We start from the raw sequence: 24211 nt of genomic DNA, 5'->3' as shown, positions 1-24211 counted from the left end.
AAAGGAAAGGAAAGGAAAGGAAAGGAAAGGAAAGGAAAGGAAAGGAAGGAAGGAAGGAAGGAAGGAAGGAAGGAAGAAAGAAAGAAAGAAAGAAAGAAAGAAAGAGAGAAGAAAGAGGGAGGGAGGGAGAAAGAGAAATGACTTTGTTGTCAGTGAAGGTGGTACATAAGTAAGATTAGTACGGTGGATATCTTCAGCCACTAAAACCCTTTTTATTCTCAAAGGCAGTAATATAACAAAAGGCTCGAGTTATAAACTATTTGGGGGAGAGACATACACAAACTGGACCTAAATAACAGACACGGTGTAGAGAACACAGGAGCCTAGAGTTTGCCTACTAACTTTTGATTAGCATGCCCAATCCGTAGTACACAGTGGTTATGGGAACAGGACTCGGCATGTATAATATTTAACTAGGATGACAGGTAACATGGGTGATCAGTGCAAAGGCCCTAACAGAATGATGGGGCTAGAGAGATGGCTTAGTGCGTAAGATGCGTTGGTCATGCAAGCCTGAGGACCTTTAGTGAGTATGTAGATGGAAAATGTCTGCACCCCAGTGATGCGGAGAAGTTGGAGATACAAATGGACCCTTGAATCCTGCGGGCCAGCCAGGCTAGCGATCTGAGAGTTCCAGGTTCAAGGCAAGATCCTGCCTCAAAAATAAGATGGATACCAACAGAAGAAGATAGCTGATGTCCATCTCTGGCCTACACGTACACACACCACACACACAAAAGTTTAAAACAGGGTTATAAAGTTGTTTGCAATGGGAAACAGCAAATAAATCAAACTAATATTGTATTTTAAAAAGTTTTATTCTTGCAGATTTAGAAATTTGAGATTTTTAATAACCACAAAAGAAATCCTTTCACACCTAGTGATTAACAGAATGTAGTGGTGTATTATCTAAACAGGAATCGTGCTGATGTGCCATAATAAACTGTCTATTAGTAAAAAAATACACTTTAGGGCACGGTATTGTATCACAAATTTTACAGAAGGGATACTTTGCAAGAATTTAATCAAACTAGAGTAACTGTATCTTTTAAATGCAGCACTTAAAAATGTAACAACTCTGTGCATTCTTTTTCTTAAAAAAATGACCTTGTATGTGTAGAAATGCTGCTTTATTGCTGCAGAGGTCAAAGTTCAAGGCTCAAGAGGTACAGGAGAGAATACAAAGGTAGCCTTAGAAACTTGGTTCTGTTTATGTATAAAAAGGTAAAGTTTATAAAAGTTAATTTACAAACCAAGAACAAAAGTGGTATGCACGCATTATGTACATGCGTCCTGAAAACATCAAACACCTCAGATGCATAGCCCAAAAACAGAAGACCACCACTCCCCCTTGTCAAAAAAAAAAAAATTTTAAGTCACACCATTATTTTCTTCCGGGTGATTCACACATTTCTGAAACCATCAAGTCCACAATTTACTCAGTCTTTTCCATGATACAGTATCTAGATATGCACAAAACTCATAAAAACTTAGTAATACACAGCGAAATGATCTAAGAATTAAAACCATGAGGGTAAGGCATTCCTGCTGGTTAGATGTCTGTGGTGATATGTTAATTTATAGAGTCAGAGGCCATGGAACCAGGCTCACATGCTTTGGTGTCCTTCCCTAAGAGAAATGTGTTTTCATATACAATGAGTAATTGTCTTCATTTGACCCTCCCTCCCCAAGTTATAAATCCCCCTGCTGTACATTTCTGTTAAATCCACTACACTGGTTATATATTCCAGGTGCATTTGTAAAAAATGTGTGCACATTACCTCATGCATAATAAAATAAAATGTATATGCTAGGCCAAGGCCATAATAAAGTTTGAGTGTACTTTGGAAAGAACAGAACTCAAATGCACCCCCATTTACTGGCTGGTATTTTTAACGGAAATCAGTATGTGAAGTTAAGCAGTGACCATAAAAAAGTACAAAAATCATTATAAAGCAAAATATCTTTGAACCTCTAGCCAATGCCTGACAGTTCTTCACTCAATAACACATAGCTTGTAGCATGTTTTCTGACCGTGGTTCAGGGGCATGCTCACTAACCTTCATCAGTTCCAACAAACGCTTAATACTACGAATTGCAGTATCAATTCTAAGAAAATAGAATACTCATTAGAGTGGTTCCTCCATTTAGATTTAGTAAGCTCAGTCCATGTTCACACTGCTTAGTCCAGTTCCTATACGCTAACAATTAGAAGTGGTCAATCAGGACAGACACACAGTTGGCTCCAACAAGGTAATTCGGATCTCCAGGAAGACACTTGTTTTGCCAGGTTTTAGGGTCACCTATGAGAGAAAAAAGATCTTGATGTCACTTATGGTTGTGTAGACTGCTACCTATAATGTTTTGCTATTATGGAACAAATATAAATATACATATTAAAATTTTCTTCTATTTCTTCAAATGTTATATCCAAATTTAGTGCTTTAAGTAGGCTTGCTGGCTACGAGCATTTGAAAGCTATTTTAGATGTCCCTTTTGTTATCCAATTTGTTGGCCTTTTTAATATAGAAATAAAAGTTAAGACTCGGACAATCACATGGCTGAGCCAGTTGGGAGTTGCTCCTCAGTGTACACAACTGTAACACCTTCCCTTGGATAGTACTGGATGGTAACGTATTTGAGCCAAATGTGAGAACACACTGCTCACACTCAGTGACTCAACACAAAGGATATTCTGCCAAGTTCTGTAGCACACACTTCCTAAAGTCTCCTCCCATTATCAAGGCAAACCAGCAAGACAGCACCAATCCCTTCCCCACTTCTAGCTGTGCAATAAAACCGTTTGTGGCATTTGTGGGAATTCAAACACCCGCTGGCTATGGAGCTCTGAGATAGGCCTTGGTGTTTGAGTTTTGAAGAAACCCTTGGTGTTTTCAGATTTATATCCTGCACAAAGACCTGGCAGTGGGTATAAAATGTGAACAATGGAAAACTGTCTCTGTGGAAGCCAGGGGAGTTGAGAATCAAAGCTGCTGACTGTCCCCCTCCCCCCCCCTTCTAACAGTCCTAGGCCAGGAGTGCTTCTGTGCCTGTGAGACTGTGTGAAGAACCTTCTGCCACAAACAACAGCCATGCAACTGAGCAGAGAAGCTACTAGGCCTCTTGTGATATACCAGGCAGCCCCTCTAACAAATGACTGACTATCAACTGTCCCAGCTGTGGACTCTGTGTACTGCAGGAGATGCGTCACGGCTGAGGATGGATCCTATGCTTTAATAAGGAGTCACTGACAGAACGGTTCAGACAGCTCTAGAAATCAAAGGCATCCTCCTCCTTATCATGCTTTAAGTTTCCTTTCAACATACAGCATTTTGCTGCAATTAAGTCAGTACTCACCAACATGACACCTACTGAACAGGTAGGCTAGCAGTGGCAACGCTGCTTTACTGGATCACACAGAGGTGTAGCTATTTTCTGGGTGAACACACCTCAATGCTCACAGAAAGTATGTGGTCTCAGCACAACTCAACAGACACCCATAATCACTGAAGGGACAAACGTGTAGCTCATCTGTGTGTCATGTAAGGCACTTGCAGCAGGCAGTTTAGAGAAAGCTGGCCTTGAGTTTTGAAACTACAGCATTCTCTGGCTTCTCAACGCCCATTTTCAATACTGCTTAACTGTTCCTTCACTATTTAAAATTAGCCTACAAGGCTTTCTTCCAAAGGAATATTTAAATATGACCCTATTGTAAACTTTGTACTGTAACCTTTACTTCATACTGGACCAAACTTAAACTTACTAATACTCACTGATTTATACTATTTTTGTTCTTCTATGAATCCTGTTAGGGTGGACAATATTGGTAGTAAAGACTGACTTCTAAGTTACTCAACTGAGAAACATGAGAATGCAATGCAAGCTTTGAAATCATGAGCCAATGAGCAAAAGTCACTTAAAAGAGTGCATAACAGGAGTTACTTAGAGGTTCAGGCTAGAAAAAAACCAAACCCCTGGCCAGGTACCATCACTGTGGAAACTTTCTCCAAGGTTAGTATAAATACTTTGCACCTTAAAAAAAAAAAAAACTGATAGATTATATAAAATTTTTAAGCCCCAAGAACAGTCAATCTTTAGCCAAATTGCCAATTATTAAAAGGTAGAAAAGTCTCCAGGGTTCCATATGCATTTATAGCATATGAACCACACACTTAAACTACTAGTAATGCTTACACGGCCACAGGGACAGAGGGAAGATCTGTTCACACACAGCATGGGAAGCACCAAGAGCACAGGCATTAATCAATGACAGTTCCCACAGCCCCAGAGAGAGTGAAGACAGCATACCCGACGAGGAGTCGGATGATTTTAGAGCAAAAGACCAACCGTCAGGAGTCATGGACGCACAGTGTGGCAGGCGCAGCTCCACGGGCTTCAGGAACTTGAGGCCATGGGGCCCACACATCACTAGGGGGCTCAGCAGAGTCTCACCTGCAGGCACAGAGGGAAAGGAGCACCTGAGATGAAGTCTTCCCACTAGACCCAGTCCCTCCTGGTACAAACTTGCTAAAGTCAAACGACAGTAGTTCTCCATAGCAGTGCTAAGAAAAATACAGTGGATGCTACAATAGTAACTTCTAAGCTTTTAATAGTTGTGTTAGGGTGAAGAGGAATGTGATATTCATTTTAATATTTTAACCTAACTTAATGTGGCTGAAACAATAGTTCAACATATAACCAACACACTCCGGCTCTGATGTCCCCTATGTTACATCTCTAGTGCTATAAAACCCCATTTAACCAGGGGCTATTGAATTCCAGCATATGAATCTGTAGCACAACACATTCACATGTACTTGTTTGCAAATGTTACATATATTCCTGGGGGTGGGGAGGTTATTTGGTATGTGTGTACATGTGCATGCACATGCACATGACAAGCTGTGCTAGTAAAGGTCAAAATTCAACTTGCAGGAAATCAGTTTTCTCCTTTGATTATATGGGCCCCAGGAATCAAATTCTTATCTCTAAGGTTGGTAGCAAGCACCTTTGCCCACTGAGCCATCTTGCTAGCCTATGCTTTTCATTTTTAAGTGTTTGCTATATATATATGTGTTCAGGTACTCAAGCAGGGCCAACAGTATGAGTCTTATTGTTTTTAAGGCAGAGTACCTCTAGAAAGTGGGTTACTATACCATGTTTAGTGAAGTCAAGAACTGCTAAATTTACCAGCATGCTGATGGATCCAGGAAGGTTATGAAAATAACAGCCTGCCTGGTTTCCTTACTGTTCAAATATATGCTCCCCACCTTCTAAGGACATGCCACTCACTGTGCTGAGCATTCAACAGTATTGCCTCCTGAGGTAATAGCTGACAGGAAGGGAAAGCCTTCTTGAGTGGATGATACCAACTATCTTCTTGAGATGGAAGGACTACCAAATTTGATTAGGTCAGGCAAACAGCCCGGCAGTCCAGTGAGAGGACTGCCAATGGCCTGTTATCTGACATCATTTCCTCCTCACTCCGAGAGGGAAGTACTGTTCCTCCACTGTGCCCCACCCACCACAAGCCAGTGACACGACTTCTCTGCAGCAGGCTCATTTGAGGCCCTCCGTTGTACAAAGAAAATGCTGTGCTCTACCTAAAACATTCAGAGAGGCTTCTAGCTTATCCCTGTGGCCAGCTGCTGTAAACATGTACACTCAGGAAAATGCTGGAGTTATTCCAGTAAAGCAGACAATAAGCACACTTACCTTTCTCTTTATCTAAAGGTGGGAGGATGCTATTATCTCTGCAGACTTTAAAATAGATTTCTTGCTCGACTCCTTCAGGAATGGCTCCTTGTGGGATGATTATACTAACACCAGTCTCTATGGAACTCAACACACCACCATTGCTGTTAAAGATGCCTCGGGCTGTAGCCACTACAGTATGACCATCCTCATCTTCATCTTCTTCCACAGCTGAAGGACTGAGGGGTCAAAATGGCAAGTGAAAATCCTAATAATACACACAGGCTTCCTTTTATTAGTTACAGTAAACATTTAACCTCATTTCTCCAAACAATTTAGAATTCTTTACTCAAACAAGGTAAGTTTTTAGTGAAAGGTCTTACTCAGAGGGCTAAGAGCATGCCCATTCTGGAAAAATCAAAACTCCCTTTCTGAAAGTAAAGAATGAGGCTACTATAATTACCAGTGTAATTTCAATGAATCAAACATGATTCTTTGGTCTCACAGCTACCTTGGGTCTTAGTGAACATCCATGAAATGAGTGCTCTAAATTACAGAGTCACTGAAGCTCAGTTGGTAACACAGAAAACAGCTTATAATAAAGACTGTGGTAGACTTTGGAATTTCAGTGTGCACATACACACTGCCCTTCCTTAGTACATCTTGAATCCCACTGCCCAGGCTGACAAAGGTTTAAAGCCTCCAAGGTTCCAAGGTAAGAAGGTCTGGCATGGTATACCTCAAAGACCCAAGAAAGACAAAGGCAGAGGATGAAGCTATCAACGAACATTTCAAACTTGGAAGTTAGACAATCAAGACTTTGTGAAGTAAAGTTTTAAGCCACAATTTTAATGTGCTAGAAAAGATGGACTAGGGCTGGAGAGATGGCTCAGTGGTTAAGAACACTGACTGTTCTTCCAAAGGTCCTGAGTTCAATTCCCAGCAACCACATGGTGGCTCACAACCATCTGTAATGGAATCTGAAGCCCTCTTCTGGCATACCTGAAGACAGCAACAGTGTACTCACATATATAAAATAAATCTTTAGAAAGAAAGAAAGGGGGGGGGGGAGAGGGAGAGGGGAGGGAGGAAGGAAAAGAAAGGAAACAACTTGAAATATATGAAGGGAAGTCAGTTTCTCTCCACCATGACTGCAGGGTCAGGCATAGACTCCTGAAGCAAATGGAAAGGGAACAGAGCCCACCATCTGATGTGGTAACATCATGTAGCCCTGCACAGGAGGAATCCTGCTACTGACTGACTACAGGAAGGCAGACTTGCATAACCATCTTGAGAAGCAGAGTTCAGGTGGCCTTTCTGGTCCTTGTTTCTACCTGTGGGCGGTTCTCCTTCATGGATGACTTGCAAATGTCTAAAAGGGGCTGAGCTGAGTCGGAAATATGTGGTCAGATGGCTCTGATCAATCACTAAGTAACAAACACAGAAAAAACTGCCTGAGTGAGGCTGTGGTAGAATCAACCAGCCATCTTACTACTGTCTTCAATAGCCATTCGAGGTCACTACACTTCTATTCTTTCCTGCACCCTAGTTGACTAAATTGTAAATGAGGAAGAGATTATCTGTCCATCATACTTCAAGTCACAGTTTACTAAAGATATGGGCTCTAAGATCAGATGACCACAGGCTTATCACCCTCTAGCTATGTGATACTGGCTGGGCCAATGAGCTTTTGCTCCTTAATCTGAGCTATTGGTGACACAAGGACAATGACAATACTTACTGATGCTATGTGCTCATAAGCTTTACAATTTGATTAATATCTTTGCCTCCTGGAGGACATTCTACAAAATGGTATCCACTATAATAACAGTTTAGTTTACAGGATAATTTATCATTTCAAGTCTTATCATATAAAGTACTTCAAAAACTATAGCTACAAAGCTATAATCCCAGCACCCAAGAGGCAGGGGGATCACTCTGCCTTCCAATTTAAAACAAACAAACAAACAAACAAACAACAACAAAAATTCATGTCAAGCAACACTTTAAACCAAGGTAAGTAAATATCTTACCTCACAGGAACAGCTTTAGGCATGGTGCTGATATTATTTACTTGATATTTAGGCTTATCTGTGTGAACAGAGAAAGTTTCAACTCCACTGTCAAACTCAGGAGGCTGTGCTGAACTATGAGCTTTCATAAGAGTTTTTGGAGAAGTGGGAGTTTTTAAAGACAATTCAGGTTTATGTACAGTTTCACTGGGCAGAAGATTATGGTTGAATTTTGGACTTTCAAATTTGCGTTCGAATGGCCGGGCAGAACTTGTGTACGGCTTTGGTGTGAATCGATTGTATGCTGGAGGGATGGTTTTCTGAGTCTGCTCAGCTCCATTAACTGGAGCTTTGTCTGGGAAACTTTTCTGGGGATAGAAAGTCTGAGGAGGGTCTTCTCGGGCTGGTGGTCTGAAAGCTGCTGGTTTGCTCTGAGGTGGGGGTGGGTCTGGTTTGGACATGTATGAGTTCTGAAAATCCAACGATCCTGAACTGCCTGAAAAACAAACACAGACACACGTAAGAAACTCCCTGAAAACCACTTTAACAACCCTTTGGTTTCTTCACTGGCATTAACATGTCCTGAAGTAAAGCCCTGGGTCCTGGGTGATGCTGATGGAGACAAACTGGAGTGCAGCTGGTTGCCTCAGATTCAGCAAGAGGCTACAAACGCACTGGCCTCCTAAAACAGATGTCTTGAGTAACTCTGTCCCACTATCCATTGAAAATTAGAAACAGAGTGACAAGTCTGATTATATGAAACCCATCAATATTGAAAATCCATCCTTAACCAAAGCATTAAAAAAAAAAAAAAAAAGGCATAGCAGCCACATACTGGTAGAAGACACTTTCAAACTGTGTGTGTGTGGTCATCAGTATTACTATTCTGTGCAGAAGTACAGAACACCTGCCTCTCTGTAAAATGCCAAGCACTGTGCAATAAGACACTGACCTAACCATCAGGGAAACATGAAATAAAAACAAACTAATCATTAAAGATCACATCACAGCCAGGAAATGTCCAAAGCTGACAAAGCTGACAAATGGGACAAATCATGTGTCCATGGAGATGTGGGGACAGCAGAGATGGCTGCACTCTGCTGGCTGCACTCTACTGGAGCAGGAGAGAACAGAACCACCCAACTTCTATGAAATCACAGAACAGGAACACTGATGGGAAAATGTCAGGTTTTTTGTTTTGTTTTAAAGAAAAGATAAAGAAAAGCTATGCCCTCTTTTACAGAACTAGTACAATACTGATAACAAAATCAAAGTCATTTCAAGAAAACTATAATTCCAAATTCTTCATGAACACAATAATGTAACTATAGTAAGATAATAAGAAAAAAAAATCAGATGATCCTATTAATTTTAGAAATAAATATTTTTAATTTTAAAGACTCCTCCTCCCCCAGACAGGGTTTTTCTGAGGAGCCCTGGTTGTCCTGGAACTTGCTCTATAGATCAGGCTGGCCTCGAACTCACAGAGATCCGCCTGCCTCTGCCTCCCAAGTGCTGGATTTTTATTTTATGTATATTTGAGTGCAAACGCATGTATGTGTGTTTCCCACATATGTGCCCAGTGCCTGTGTAGGCCAGATTATGATGTTGGAGCCACTGAATCTGGAGTCATAGTCAGTCAAAGGCTGCCTGATGTGGTGCTGGGAGCCAAACTCAAGCCCACTGTAAGAGCAGCAAGTGCTGTTAAACACCGAGCCATCAGTCCAGCTCACGAGAGAAAAACATCCAACAAAACGCTTTCAGCAAACAGTAACAGAGACAGCTCCTGTGATAAAAGGCACCTATTAAAACAAATCAATACTAACAAAACCTTATAGCTAGCATCACTTAGAGAAAAACAAATCTTTCTTCCTTAAGGAGGGGAACCAGGAAAAGTTATCTGTTTAAGCCATTTGTTTTTCTTCCTTGTGTCGGTCTCTTAATTGTGCATAGGATCTGCTGTCTAGCCAGGCAGTAGTGGTGCATACCTTTAATCCCAGCACTTGGGAGGAAGAGGCAAGTGGATCTCTTGAGTTCAAGGCCAGTCTGGTGTATAGAGTCAGTTCCAGGACAGTTACACAGAAAAACTTTGTCTTGAAAAACCAAAATCAGGAGTTGGGGATTTAGCTCAGGCCTAGCAAGCACAAGGCCTGGGTTTGGTCCTTGACGCCAGAAAAAAACAAACAAACAAACAAACAAACAAACAACTCGTTTTTCTTTTAAAGAAAAAGGAAAGAAAAACCAAAACCAAAAAAACAATTTTTGCTGTACAGCCCAGGCTAGCCTTTGTATCCAAAGTGTCAGAACTAAAGGCATGTGCCACCACATGCATCTCTAAGTATGAGTGAGCTATGTGTACAATAATTGGTTTGCTTCAAGGATGCAACCCTCCAATCTGACTCCCATGTAATAGATAGGTACTAACAAACGTCAAAGAGAGACAAATTGTATTATATTAGGGTAGAGTATTATCTAGCTATTCAAATGAGTGAGCTACATTCATTGAGATTTTATTGAAAGACGAAAAGATATTTTCTGTGTAAAACTATGGCTTTCTTATGTCCACATCTTAAGATGGAACACAAGTCTTATAAGGCACTATTCAAATATTTAAAATTACATCTTATTTAGCGTGTGTGTGTGTGTGTGTGCGCGCGCGCATGTGCGTGTGCCACTGAGAGTATACGAGGTCAGCAAGAGAACTGGCTGGAATCAGTTCTTTCCTTCGACCATGCAAGTTCCAGGGTTGGAATTCACATCAGGCCCTATGAAGCAATTTAACCTGCTGAGCCATCTCCATGGCCCTTAAATATTTAAACTGAGGCATACGACTTAATAGGTATGGCTGGTTTCAAGATGTGGAGACTGGTATAAAATTAAGCTATGTTAAAAAAAATACCAGGGGTGGGGGGCTCGACAAAAATCCATTTAGCTACAAGGCTCATCCAATATAATGATCACTTATATAAACAGAAGATAACACATAACACATTTTTTTTCTTTTCTGTGAGAGTTAGTATGTAGCCCTGGCTGGCTTGGAACTTACTATACAGACTAAGGTAATCTCAACACTCAGATTCATCAGCCTCTGCACTAGGATTAAAGACATTAACTCCCACACCAAATGACACACATTTTTGACAAAAAATCTTTACTTTTTACTATTACCAGCCAAAACATTTTTTAACCTTTAAAAAAACGTTAAACTCACCTAAGCTTCAAAACTGTAAGAATTTAACTTCATAGCCATTACTCTATACAGTACTGCATCAATGTCTTAACTTCCTACCTTCACCCTGGGTGCCCTTGGAATGTATGTGGAGAGAAGAGCTGGACAGAGGTGGAGCTGGCTGGCTGTACTGTGAGGGCAGTGGAGGAGGAGGAGGCGTGGCCTGGGTTGGATCATAACGTTTCTCACCGAATGATCTATCCACAGCATCAGTTTCGGGTTTTCCCCTATTTAAAAGAAAAAGAAAGACATTTCAATGCTGGAAAATAAACCCCATCACAAAACTGCTGCTGTTTCTTTAAAAAAAAAAAAAAGTATCTAGAAATGTCCAATTACACAATTTATTCTCATGAGTATAGGTAGCGACTCTACCAAAATATACAAACAAATTCATCAGCACAAGAAATGTCAAGACAGCACAGATACTTGAAGAATATTAGTAAAACATCCAGAAGATATCTATTAAAAGGCAGATGAAATTTTGGGTGTACTTTTATTATTTGTGATACTTATAAAAATTTAAGGAAGTTTTGCAAATATTTTGAGAAATGTTATTTTAGCACAAACCTTCCTTAAACTCACTTCTAATTTTGTATCTCAGGTACAAAGTCTTGGTGTCAAGCATACTCAAAGCACCATAAAACATGATGTCATAGATCCAATGTTGCCAAGCTTTTCTAGTAAAGAGCCAGATAAAGGACTTGCCTTTTTGAGCCATAGGGTCTCTGACACAGCTATTCGACTTAGCTGTTATCAGGCAAAATTAAACACAGTCAGTCAATGGATGGGCAGGGCTGTGTTCCAGTAACACTGGAACAACAGGGCATCTTTAAAACCTGCCCTGGTTCTTTCTCTTTGCTGTTTAATGATTGCTGGAGTAGCAGACACTACTTTACAAGGCTTGTCTAGTGAAAACTGTGCCATGTATCCTTAGTTTTTCAAATTGCCAATTGTTAATAAGTAACACATAAAATTTAAACAAATGGAATCTAAATAGACCCATAATTGCAACCCTGCCACCTGAGCCTTACTGCAGAGTGCCAAGCTGCACTGGCAGTATGTGCACAGACAATAACATCTATTTGAAATGTATATTCATTTTCATACAATATTTTTGTTGAAAATAATCTAGCTTTATCAACAGCATCAAAATTAGCTGGTACCTTGCTTACACATAGTTAGACTTCAATGTTAGAAGATAACATTAAGATCTGAAAGTGCACATAATGCCAATGACACAGTGAGGGACATCTCATGGAACAGCCTCACATCAATGCCAGTCTTACCACTTGATGTTCCTTTTCAAGTAGTCATAGCTAGTGTAAGAGCCAAGAAATCTAGGTGATGGCAAAGCAAGCGCAATAGAAAAATGAAAGAAAACGGTCAATCTAACTAAGATTTACAGCAAATAGAACTCAAATGTCATTTAAAATATTAACCAACATCCACAATCTCAACAAAGTTTTCTTCATAAAAGAACATACTACTCACTCTCGCATAGCCAATGGAACCAGCAATAATATTAACAGATAATTAACTTAGTTATACCCTCCCCTCATACCACATATCTGTGTCCTCTCACTGCCATCTGTGTCCTCAGCCTCAGCTTCTGCTCACCTATGCCACAGCAGCTAATGGTGAGCAAGGAAATGAGCCAGAATAAGGGACAGCTCGGCGGCAGGGCACATGCCTATCACACCTCAGGTTCTGGGCTCAACACCCAGCAACACTCAAAAAAAAAAGCAAAGAGTTGCTGGATGGTAGTGGTGCGTGCCTTTAATCCAGCAGAGGTGGGCATAGTTTTCTGAGTTTGAGGCTAGCCTGGACTACATAGAGAAACTCTGCCGTGAGTAACCATAAAAAAAAAAGAAAAGAAAAAAGAAAGAAGAAAATAATGAAGTAAGACAATAAGCAATTATCAAATAATAATCAACAAATCATGAATAAGTAAAGCGCAATTTTAAAAGGTTGGGCAAAAGAAATGGCATAAGTAAAGACAGGAAAAGGGACACATGAGACATAATGGGCATACTGATCCCTTAATAACGACAAATTGGCAAATGAAAACATGTGGACCTTTCAAACATGGCCATGATCAATGACGTTCTTTTCTAGCAAGCTCTCCAGTAGTAAGCTAAATCTTGTGGTGAGAGGATACTTATTTGTAAACCTGCCACACACAACACGCTCATAGATGAACAACAACAAAGTACTGCCTGTCATCAACCTATCTCCTACACTTAGTTCTCAGAAAGGCAAAACGTCAAAGGAGACACTATCTATTTCATCCAATGGCAAAGCTTACCTGTGAGAACCATTACTAGCACAGCACAGGCTCCTCCCAGACCTGTTCCGATTAGCAGTGGGGTAGATGACTGATCCAATTAGCACTGTACCCTTTACTGAGTGAGCTCCATTAAATCAATAAATACTGGATTCTAGGCAGTGTTCTAGACCCCAATAGAATGTTATATAACAAAAAATAACTAGGTTTTCGCTCTTAAAAAAAATCCAATTAACATAAAATCAAAAATGCTTTTCTAGCCAGGCCTGGTAGTGCATGCATTTGATCTTAGCACTTGGGAGGCAGAGGCAGGCAGATATCTGTGAGTTTGAAGACAGACTGTTCTACACAGTAAGTTCCATAACAGCCAGGGATATATAGTGAGACCCTGTCTCAAAAAAAACAAACAAACCAACAACAGTAACAAAAAGCCAAAAAACCAACAACTTTTCATCTAATTTGCTGGCAAATTTAGACAAATATTTTTTAATTTTATTTTATGTGCATTGGTGCTTTGTCTGTGTGCTTTGTTGGGTCCCCTGAAACTGTAGTTACAGACAGTTGTGAGAGCCTGGCGGGTACTGGGAATTGAATTTCCCTAGAAGAGCAGTCTGTACTCTTAACCACTGAGCCATCTTTCAAGCCCTGGCATCCATGTATTTTTAAGGCTATATCCTATTTATCTGGTATGTAAAAGGATAAAGTATTTCTTTAAATCCCCTGGCTCTCTTCTAACAGGAATTAGTGAGTTTCACAGAACACTTCAGAATGATTACTTCTGGGCCCAAGAAGAAAGCTCAGCCAGTAAGGCACGTGCTTCGAAGCCTGACAACCTGAGGTCAATCCTCCCATCCTCCCTATACCTAGACTCACACAGTGGAAGAAAAGAACCAACTCCCAAAAGTTGCTCTATAAACTTCATGGGTACAGTGTGATGCACCCACCTTTTCCAAACCAATAAACGCATCTTGTTTCATCTCTTAAAGACAAATGACTACTTGGCGCTGGAGACATGACTCAGCAGTTACACGCACTTGCTGCTCTTGAGGAAGGCCCTGACTCAGTTCCCACTAGTCATATAGTGGCTCATAACCATATTTAACTGTAATTCCAAGGGATCTGATGCTCCCTTCCAGTTTCTGTGGGCACCAGGCACATGTATGGTGCATATACATACATGTGAGCAAAAGACTCATACACTAATTTTAAAGAGAAAAAGATTACTATAGAATATACTCTTTGCCTTACCAAAAACTGAGCTTAAATGACCTGATATTCTATCTAGATGCTGTCAGGCACCTGTCCAGTGTTGTGCTAGAAAAATGTATTTAACACAATTCTCCACTGCAGTAAAGTATGCATCTGTACTTCTCACAAACTGATCTCTTCAATAGAAACAAAGATTTAAAGAAACTAAGATGTTCTAAATCTTTACTAATGGTATCTCAGAAAACAGAAGTAACTAAATTGAGTCTTCAATATTACAAGTTTCAAAATAAAACAAAATCCTAAGAGTTTCACACAATCCTAAGAGTTGAGGTTCAGTAAAATGTGCATGCCTTTAACCCTGGGCACAAAACTCACATGTCTTATGTCTAAGTCATAGTTCCATTCAACTTATAGTGACTAAGCTGGGTGGTGCACTAGAAATGGGTTTTCAGCTCAAATGGAATCCCTCTTGCCTCTTACCAGGTAAAGAATGTAGTCCTTCCCTGAATTTGGATGCTTTTCAGACCATCTGCCTTTTAGGATATTGTTTGGGCAGCTCCCATAATTTTGGAAACTAATTCTTTGTGACAAATTCATCTGTTTTTGTTTCTATGGGTCTCGTTTTGTGGAGTATGAGCCACTAGTGCCTGTGTTGGATTATATCCAACTCTCAGTCCCAAACTCTGTGAGGATCCAAGCAGAGATGTGCCAGGAGCAGGAAGCACTAATCCACCAGGCACAAGAAAAAAGTGCACCAACATAAAATCATAAAAGAAGAGAGAAGAGGGAAAAAAAACTGAGAACCAAGAAACCTGTAATTTCATCTCGGCTGATATCTGTAAAGCCAGACTACAAAACTCTACAAACACCCATGCTCGAAAAATAAAGAAAAAGACAGCTCTTCTCACCTTTGTGAAACCAAGACCAAAAAAATATCTGAGCATTCCCTATGACCCTCCCCCCACCACCCCCCACCTACCTAGTTGTATGTCTTAAAGACAAAAACACAGTAAGAAAAGATGTTCATTAAGTGTGTGTCCCTACATGGAGAGACTGAAGACTCAACTGAGAGTCTTAAGCTCACTCTTTTCACCAAAACTCTTGCTTTTAGCAACCTTCCTTACATCAAAACTCTGTGTATCTGATGTTAGGGTTAAGAGTTAAAAACCCAGCAGCACCGTGTGTGTTGACACACTGTGTCCAGTTTCCTTAGAAGTTGAACTCTACATTACGCAACTGAAACTTTTGTTTCATCTTAGGTTGAGTCTTAGGTGAAAAAACTTACTTTGAAGAATAACTAGAGAAATTTGGCTGACTCTGAGAATGAACTGGCTTGGCAGGCTCTGAGTGATGGCCAGCAGGAATATGTGCAGGAGGCTTGCTTTCAAAACTTCTTCGGTCAAAGTAAGAGAGCTGTTTCCGGTAATACTCTTCATCCTCTTCAGGGTCATAATGATTTGATCGAACAATGTCTTCGGGTGGCTTTACTTGAGGTTTCTGAGGCTCTGGGAGCCTGATAATGAGGGACACAGATTTTTAGGTGTTAATTTTACAAAGACAACAGAACATAAAAGTCTAATCCTATCTTGATTTTCCCCTTTTGTCTGTGTGCACAGGCCAATGTCGGGTGGTGTTCTTCAGAGTGGTCCATCTTGTTTAGTTTTGTACTTTCATCTTTTTACTGACAGCTATGACTATTTGGTTTTAATGGCATAGTCAAAAAAATCAGCATGTATATTCTAAAATAACATATTCGTGTTGTACATGCAAAGGTGGCTCCCTTTGTCTCGGGAGAATCTTAGTACAACTTAGCAAACTCACTGTTTGTTTGTTAAGGGGTTTCATAGCAGGTGAGGAGCAATTAAAGAGAAAAGAAATCAAGACTGTGGAGAACCATATCAATGTTATCAGTGTCAGCAAAAGGGACTTTTAAGAATCAAGAATAAAAGGGATTAAAAAAAAAAAACTTAATCTAGGACCAATAAATGATTCTCATTATGAGCAAACAGCCCAATCTATCCAAAATCCTAGAGGGTAGAGCAAGGAAACAAACAAGTCAGGAAACAGCTGACTACACTGGACAGTAGTTCCTTCTTCTTATTATTCAGTAAATGAAGCAAACGAGTTGGGCCAGTCTGTCACTTGTGGGGCATAGTTGACAGCACGGGGGCAAGAGCAGGAGGCCTGGCTTCTCTGCCTACTCTAACATATGCTACGTGCTACTTAACCGGAAGCCCCAACCGTAGCAGCTCTGTAATACAGAGAACAGCAGCAAGTACTTTACATATGCTCCCTAAATGAAGAATTGTAGTATTTAAATCAGCTTGAGTTTGTTTTCACTCCTACAAACGAACAGATCGGACTCTGAACATACTTAAAACGGAGACAACAATAATGGCTTTAAAACTTTTGTTTCAACCATTTGTTTTAAAAACAAAACAACTCAACTTTTCCAAAGATTTGTTTACTAAAGCTTGGTCACAGGAGCACATGAATACTCTGTCCCTGTGGTCAGGGCTCATCAGGAAAGCTGGCTGCTCAGCTTGGAGAGTAAGGTCCCCTCTTCCTCATACTTCTCCTTCACTAAGTAGTAACCAGTTTCTCCCTAAAAAGCAAACTTTCCTGTTCGGATCCATGCCGTATGCTGTGAAGCACACCCACCTGTAGAGTGTTTTGTCGTGCTCGCTAAACTGATTCTGAGGAACAGGTTTAGGGCCAGAAAGAGAAGCACTTGGAGGTTTAGATGCTACTTCTGGAGGCTGCAGAAAACAAAAAAGAGATAGTTAGCAAGAAAGGTATCATTAGGAGTAAGTAGGAATTAAGAAACATCTGACCCTCACGACTGTATCACACACTCGGGTCAAGACATACCGCCTTTACCTTAAAGCTGGCAGTGTCATTCACATCTTTCTTGTTCTCCAAAGACGCAGATCTTTTGTTTTCAAACATTTTGACTCTGGTGAGCACAGACTGTGGTTTCATTGCTGGATCCTCCTCTTCTTCAGTTAGAGTTGGGGGTGGAGGCTGTGGTTTGGTAGCTGAGGGCAGAACTTCTGGCTTATGCTGGGAGGAAGGTATCAGAGGAGGAACAACTGCAGCACCATGGAGAGGCTCGTAATGGCCTGTTTTGGAGGTAAATCCTGGTGGTGGTACTTGCTCATAACTTCGTGGGTACTGGTCAAAGTACTGCTTGGGCTCAGATGACTTAGGACCTGCTGAAGAATAGGGCTGTGCTTCTGGCCTGTACCTGTTGTGCACCTCATATCCAGGGGTTGGCTGCTCTTCATGTCGGAGTGTAGAAGTTCGTGGCAGCTGCTCGTAGCGTGTTCTACTGTCGTATGGCAGAGGAGCTGGCTCTTCAAAACGCTGGAAATAACCTCGTTCTGAAGCCTCTTCAGGATGCTGTCTAGAGTCCAGGTCTCGAGGATGCTGATTATCAAAAGGCCGAGGTTGGTAGGGCTGTTTGTCATCATAATACGACCACTGGTCTTCATAGGTAGGGATTCGATCTTCAAATCGTAGGCGATGGTCATAGTTCCGAGAAAACTGGTCTGCGTAGCTTGAGGACTCATACCTGTATGACTGCTGCTCAAGGTCTCTGCTGGCTTGTTTTTCCACATATGGAAGTTGGGGATCATAGGCTAGATTTGGCTCTTTTTCTGGCCTCTGCCCTGGGTGACCAAGAGCTGGTTGTTTTAAAATATGGTTTTGTCTCATCATTTCTTCAGGATATGGCTCCTTCCTATACACCTGCATTTAAAAAATAAATAAATTTGAGGACAAAGGCTTGTTTTAATTCTATTCTATTTTATTAGGCAATGACAAATATTAAGTTATAATTTTAAAAGCGAAATGGTATATTCTACCACTTCTACGGGGGACACAGCAGATTAGTGTAGACAGCTAGCTCAAGTGAAAGCTCACAATTTACACTACAGGTAGGCATGTTTACGCTTTAGCTTATACCAACAAAAGTAAGGTAGAGATATGTATTCATTTAGCAGAAAATTAAGTCACAGAATGACTGCTTCTATTTGATTTTGACACTGAAGATAAAAATCATGAAGAAAATTTATGAACACCATAATTTATATAAACATAAAAATGTTATGATGAGTCTCAAACTATATATTAAAGGAGTCTAGAAGATACTAAAATCAAAATTAAAAGTAATAAAAATTATTGAAGCACAAGTTTTAAAAGGATTGGTCACACAAATAATCAATATACCATTGGAAGCCATGCAAACTACAAAACTGAAATGATCTGTCTTATTGGAAAGCACTAGAGTGTGAGCCCAGTTTAAAAAAAAAAAAAAAAGAAAAAGCAGAAGGAAAACGTAAAGGGCGAAGCAGTGGTGATCATGTGCCAGGTTGGTGGAGAGCAGCAGTCAGTGCAGCACTGCAGCACTGCAGCACAGGTACCTTTGCTGGGTCTACATGCGACGGCAATGGCGGTCCTTCAGCTCTGAGCACTATGGGAGCTGCCTCAGTACTTGGTGCTCCTAAGCAATCAGCTTGTGATACGTGCGAGGTGGGAGGAGCTGGGGTGGGCTCCTCCTCCAGGCTGACATTAGTTAAATTTACATTATGGTTAACTGCAGAGGCTGATGATGCTGGGTTTGTTTCAGGCGAAAGGTAAGGGACTGGAGATGAGGCTTCTGCTTTCTGTGAAGTGTTTAAAATATTTTAAATATAATGTTTGTGTCTATTACTAACCTCCTGCTCAACTTAATAGTGATTGGTAGACATTAAGTCTGTTGATTAACACTGTTAGCTATGACCTCATAGGGCTATATTTCTGTTAAAAAGCTCATTATAATGTTGCGTAAGATGAATGCAGAAAACTCAGAATAAAGCCCTTGGTACTCTCAATCTGAAATTCAAGATTAAGTTGTAATCTGAGGAAGAAAAGGTATACTCTTTAACTTATCACCACACTCTCAAAACTTCATAATGCACCTCTAACTCTAAGCGCCGAATGCTTGCTGCTTACCTGTTGAGAGGCTGTCTTAAGTCCAGGGGAGTCTATTCTATGAATAGCTTGTGGCTGCGCTTGTGGTGAGTAAGGAGGATATGTTTGGTTTTCATGATGCATTCCAGAGGAATCCTCTCTTACAGGCTCAGAGGACCGTGTAATGGCAGACTCCGGTGGAGTCCCCACCTCATCATTAAGAGTTTCATCTAGTTCTTGATCAGTGTAGGCCCCGCCTTCTGTATCTGTGTCTTCATAGTCAGAAGTGTGTCTACTGTCCGTGCTATACATTGAGTACTCACTACCTGGGGCTGACAGGTAGGACAGACGATCATCATGCAAATCAAGGTCATCACTTGTAGCACCATCCGCCTGGGTCAAATAAAAGTAAATTAAAAATTTTATTCAGTAGTTCTTTAAGAGATGGCCTTTATTTTACAAGAGAGATTGAAAAGAATATTTTTCTTTGGAGAAATCATATCTATTTCTTGAAATTTCTGATGAGGAAAGGTCAAGAAGATTGTACAAGCACACATGCAGATACACATAGCATCCCCTGAGATCAGAAGGGCTTGGATGAATCAAACAGAGGCTGACTAGCCAGGACAAAGCCAGGGCCCAGCCACAGAGAACAGGAAGGAATTCTGGCATGACACACAGATATAAACCTAGTCATTAGCTTTTTATCCAAAAAGCAAGGTGAAGAAGAGAATGCTATTAAACCAAGCTCACACAAACAAGGGCACACTGACAGAACAGCACTTGTGAGAACAACTATGAAAAAATAACCCCACAGTTATCTGAGTAAGAAATACTCTATTTATAGTTAGGAAACAATTTTTTTTAATTGGAATTTGGCCCTTAAAGTTTTTATGAAATAACAGAAAACCATCACCTGTAATTAAGAAGACATTCTTTCTTATTTTTCACAGATTTAGTAGCCAATGGATGAAAAGGGAAAGCTGTTACGTTTGTCTTTTGCAAGTAATTAAGACCAGAGTTAACTCCTAACAGTCTAAGGTAATGAGCTTCAGAGTAGCTCAGAAAGAAAATGAGAAGTACAGGAGGAAAGGGAACTATGGGCTGCAGTCAACAGACTGTCACTGAACACCAGTTTGAAACTAGTACTTGGGTTAACCAGAGCAGTCTCTGAAGATATTGCAGAAGAAGCGATAGAACTAGAATCCTGAAATCACAAGGATTTCTTCCATTACAGCATGGACCACACTGTGTGAGAAATGTTGAGATTCACTCTCTAGGCAGATGCACTAGCAGTAACCAGCAGGGGTGGTGCAGCTCTGAGTCTCTTATGCCAAGCATGGTCTTGGGAGCCAGATCTCCTTAACAGTGCTTTTCATGTCATTGCTTGCTTCAGTGAGAGGCTGACCTCAAGCACTGCCTATCTGGTAAGATGAGTGAGGGGAGGCTGTGCCAGGCTAGGGGCAGAAAATCCCAGGGCTGTGCTTGGTTACAGGAAAATGTTTCCCACTGATCACTACCTTCTATAATGGCTACTGCTGAAGAGAAGTCTTCTTGCCATCTCCTTTAATCTTTAACTCAATGGGAACAATTTAAAGCTTGCAGAAGAATCACAGAATCCACCCATCTATCTAGCTTCTTGAAATACAGAAGTGAGCAAGAGCCATGGCTGTTTTGAAGTAGGAAATATTATGTCTTAACGTTAAGAAACTCTCAGGATGACATTTCTTGAGTTCACAAGAGTGTGTCAGATCTTGCAAAAAAGTAACTCTGTGGCAATTAAGTCAAAATGATAAATTCAGAAAAGTTGGTGAAAATAAAAAATTTCTTGTCTCCAATTATCTATCCATTCTGGTAAAACATATTTGGATGGAAGGGGCAGCAAGAGAAACCAAGTGTGATTTAAGTTATAATAACTTCTCTGATTTACAAACTGCATCAAACTAAGCAATAATATTCTATTTTACCTTAAATAAAAAGTTGCAGTAATCCTTTACTTGAAAACAAAACCAAGTATACGAAGTATTACAAAGATAAATCATAGAAAATTAATTTTTATGGGTTAAAAAATAACTTTCAGGCAAGTATGTATAACTTTATACTAATTAAATTTAGACTAATTTTAAGAACTCAGTTCAAAAGTGAAGGCTATCAACATTCTACTTGGCAAAGTATACTGGGAGAATTATGTACCCGCACATGAGGAACATGAAGAGGACTCAATCCTTCTATCAAATGCCACAAAAGTAAACCCTGGTGTGTTGCTATAAACTGGTGTAGTGAGTTATTCAGAGTGACCTACTCTCTCATCTGCACAGTCCATCACCCGATGGTACACAATGAGAAGGACTCTGATGCTTTGTAAGAGTTGAGAACAGTGGTGCTACCTCTAGCTATAAACGCCTAACAGCTTTCCTTGCAGAGGTCACATGTTTCTGGAGAGGACTCACTGAACATGCAGCATGCACTGCCAGAGCATCTGCACAACAGCCAGGCAGAGGAAGGGAGGGTCCATGCAGGGGCAAAACACAAAACTCAAACAAACAAGGCAACATAAAAACTTAAAATCAAAAACAAGGCAAAAACCCAGAGAGACTCTCAATATTCCCTAACAACCACATGGATCTGACGAAGGTAGACGGCATTAAAAACAAAGATTCCTTCAACAGTGTACCTTAAGGAAACAATTACCTCTCCAAACAAACAGATCTTTCCCATCAAATACCAGTATAAACCAAGCTGATACCAGAAAGCAGTTACTTTAATACTAGCTATTTAGGTATTCGTAAAAACCAAAATCCAAACTAGTTTGCTTACTGCTTTCCAGTTGGTTGTTAAGGATGTGTAAGGTTCCACTGGAGGAGGTAGAAGGAATTAATTCCTAAGGTAAAATGTGAGGAGGGCACGCTGTGTTTACTTTGAATGTTTCCTAGCGCTTCAGTGGGCTAGTGGCTTCTGCTACACTCCTGACGGCCACTGGAGGGTGGTGTTCCCCACACACTACTTGTCTTTCTAGGAAGGCCTCCTTACTCAAGCCATAATCCCTTCACTTAGGGAAGGAAACTGAAGTCAAGCTCAAAGCTGTTGCTCCCCAGCTACATGGGGCAAAGTCAAAAATGGTTTTTAGTGTAACCTGAGAATTCTTTAACAGAAAACCCCAACAGGCTAGTAATTTAGTTGAGGAAAAAAGATAAGCTTTCAACTTTATAACCACTACATACAAATGATAAAAGTATTATAAAACCTTTTCCAAAATTTCTTTAAACTCTTGATCTAGGAAGAAAAGAATGGTAACAAAAAGACATGTTTAATTAGTTATGTAATTTAGCAAGTGTACAAAGGAAGCTCCATACCTTCCCCTCAGAGACCCACACCAGCTGGTTCTGTTGCTGCTGAATCGCTTCTTTCAGGGCACCATACCAACCATCATTCATTGAGTTTAAGTTAATTGTAGCTGAAAATGAATGAACAATGTAATTTAGTGGTTAGAACATTGCCAAAAGTGAGGAGAAACCATCCAACCCTGTCCATCATCAGTCTGAGGAGACAAGTATTTCATATTTCTATTTGGCATTCATTACACTTTTCCTTTCAACCAAACATTTTTGCTTTTACATCAATAGTAAGCTCTCCAAGCAGAGACCATAAAAGCTTTAGCATGTGAACAACAAAACCTTTTACATCTATATTATTGCCTGATCATTTTAAGCTGAAAAAGAACTTTTAGTATTATACTCACTTGTAAAAAGATGGTGATTATTCTTACGAAGTTTATGAGACCGTTCGTATAGCTTCCTGGCACTTTTCCGGGACTCTGGACATAACCTCATCCTCATTGTTTTTACGCCTTGCTTAGAGTCAGGGTTGAGAAACACAACAATTGGATACCACTGCGCATAATTAAGACGATCCACTGCATTTGGCGTTACATCTAATAAAGCGTGTTTATCCTAGAGACAGGAAGGAAAACACATACAAAGATACAAAACACCATTAAAACTCAATTCTTTTCTAAAAATCGCCACAGGCTCTGCTATACTTTGGTGTTAGTTGAACCTTGTGATTGCTACGTCTCAGGAGCATTTATTAAAAATATGTAATCAGAATTTCCAACCCAATTTTAAAACCTTTTTATCAGCTATTCTTAAGATTCAGTCACAACTTTGTAAGCTAACAATTATTACCTGTGCTCATTCTGTAAAAGTCAGTGTAGCAACTTAATGTTTCTGACATCTCTTTCCAGACACACACTCTGAAGTGTACTGCTGTAACACCATGTTAATTACATCTAAGCATCAGTATTTTTACAGCAGTGAAGGATCTTCTGGTGTTGACTACAACTATCTTCTTGAAGCTGCTGTTGACGCTTTTATACAACGATAGCGTAACTTCCTCAGGACACACTAACAACAGCACTGGGAGATTCTCCCTTTGTTATACACTACATCTCCTCATCAAAGCCGTAAGGTCCATCGTTAACTTCCTCAGGACACACTAACAACAGCACTGGGAGGTTCTCCCTTTGTTATACACTACATCTCCTCATCAAAGCCGTAAGCTCTACCGTTTATAAGGAGCAGGTCGACTTATAACTTACTTGATCTATGATCTGTTTTATTGTATGAAGGCGGATAATTCCAGAGCTACGATGGTCAGTTCCAGCATCTCGTGGTTCACTTTCTATTCATGAAGACAGGACAAAAATAAAACAGTATTTCCACTGGTTAGATAAGAATTTCTCAAATACTGGGCACTACAGTCATGCTGGAGTAATACCTGGGTACAGAGCTGTGTTGTACATGGTGGATGTTTAGCATTATGGATTCTATC

General features: G+C 40.3%; 1 protein-coding gene across 5 annotated transcripts in view; it reads right to left on the bottom strand.

Moving 5' to 3' along the window:
- Positions 1-799: 799 nt before the first annotated feature.
- Positions 800-24211, bottom strand: part of Tjp1 (tight junction protein 1) — an 81866-nt gene continuing 58454 nt past the window's right edge. The window contains exons 16-28 of one of the 5 annotated variants that reach the window (XM_028776661.1): positions 23979-24061; positions 23121-23331; positions 22735-22835; positions 19424-19774; positions 18853-19095; positions 17309-18178; positions 17090-17187; positions 15714-15941; positions 10996-11162; positions 7728-8202; positions 5716-5933; positions 4369-4452; positions 800-2303 (exon numbers count right to left, since the gene is read on the bottom strand). In XM_028776661.1, the coding sequence (XP_028632494.1) occupies positions 2209-2303; positions 4369-4452; positions 5716-5933; positions 7728-8202; positions 10996-11162; positions 15714-15941; positions 17090-17187; positions 17309-18178; positions 18853-19095; positions 19424-19774; positions 22735-22835; positions 23121-23331; positions 23979-24061 (3224 nt within the window). In that variant the 3' untranslated portion in view covers positions 800-2208. Of the gene's footprint in view, positions 2304-4308; positions 4453-5715; positions 5934-7727; positions 8203-10995; positions 11163-15713; positions 15942-17089; positions 17188-17308; positions 18179-18852; positions 19096-19423; positions 19775-22734; positions 22836-23120; positions 23332-23978; positions 24062-24211 lie in introns of all 5 variants that reach the window. The other 4 variants (XM_028776659.1, XM_028776660.1, XM_028776662.1 and 1 more) reach the window with 4 other exon arrangements.

Source organism: Grammomys surdaster, unplaced genomic scaffold (assembly GCF_004785775.1).
Source record: "Grammomys surdaster isolate TR1022 unplaced genomic scaffold, NIH_TR_1.0 271, whole genome shotgun sequence".
NCBI classification, from domain to species: Eukaryota; Metazoa; Chordata; class Mammalia; order Rodentia; family Muridae; genus Grammomys; species Grammomys surdaster.
This window is presented reverse-complemented; position numbering and strand designations above follow the sequence as displayed.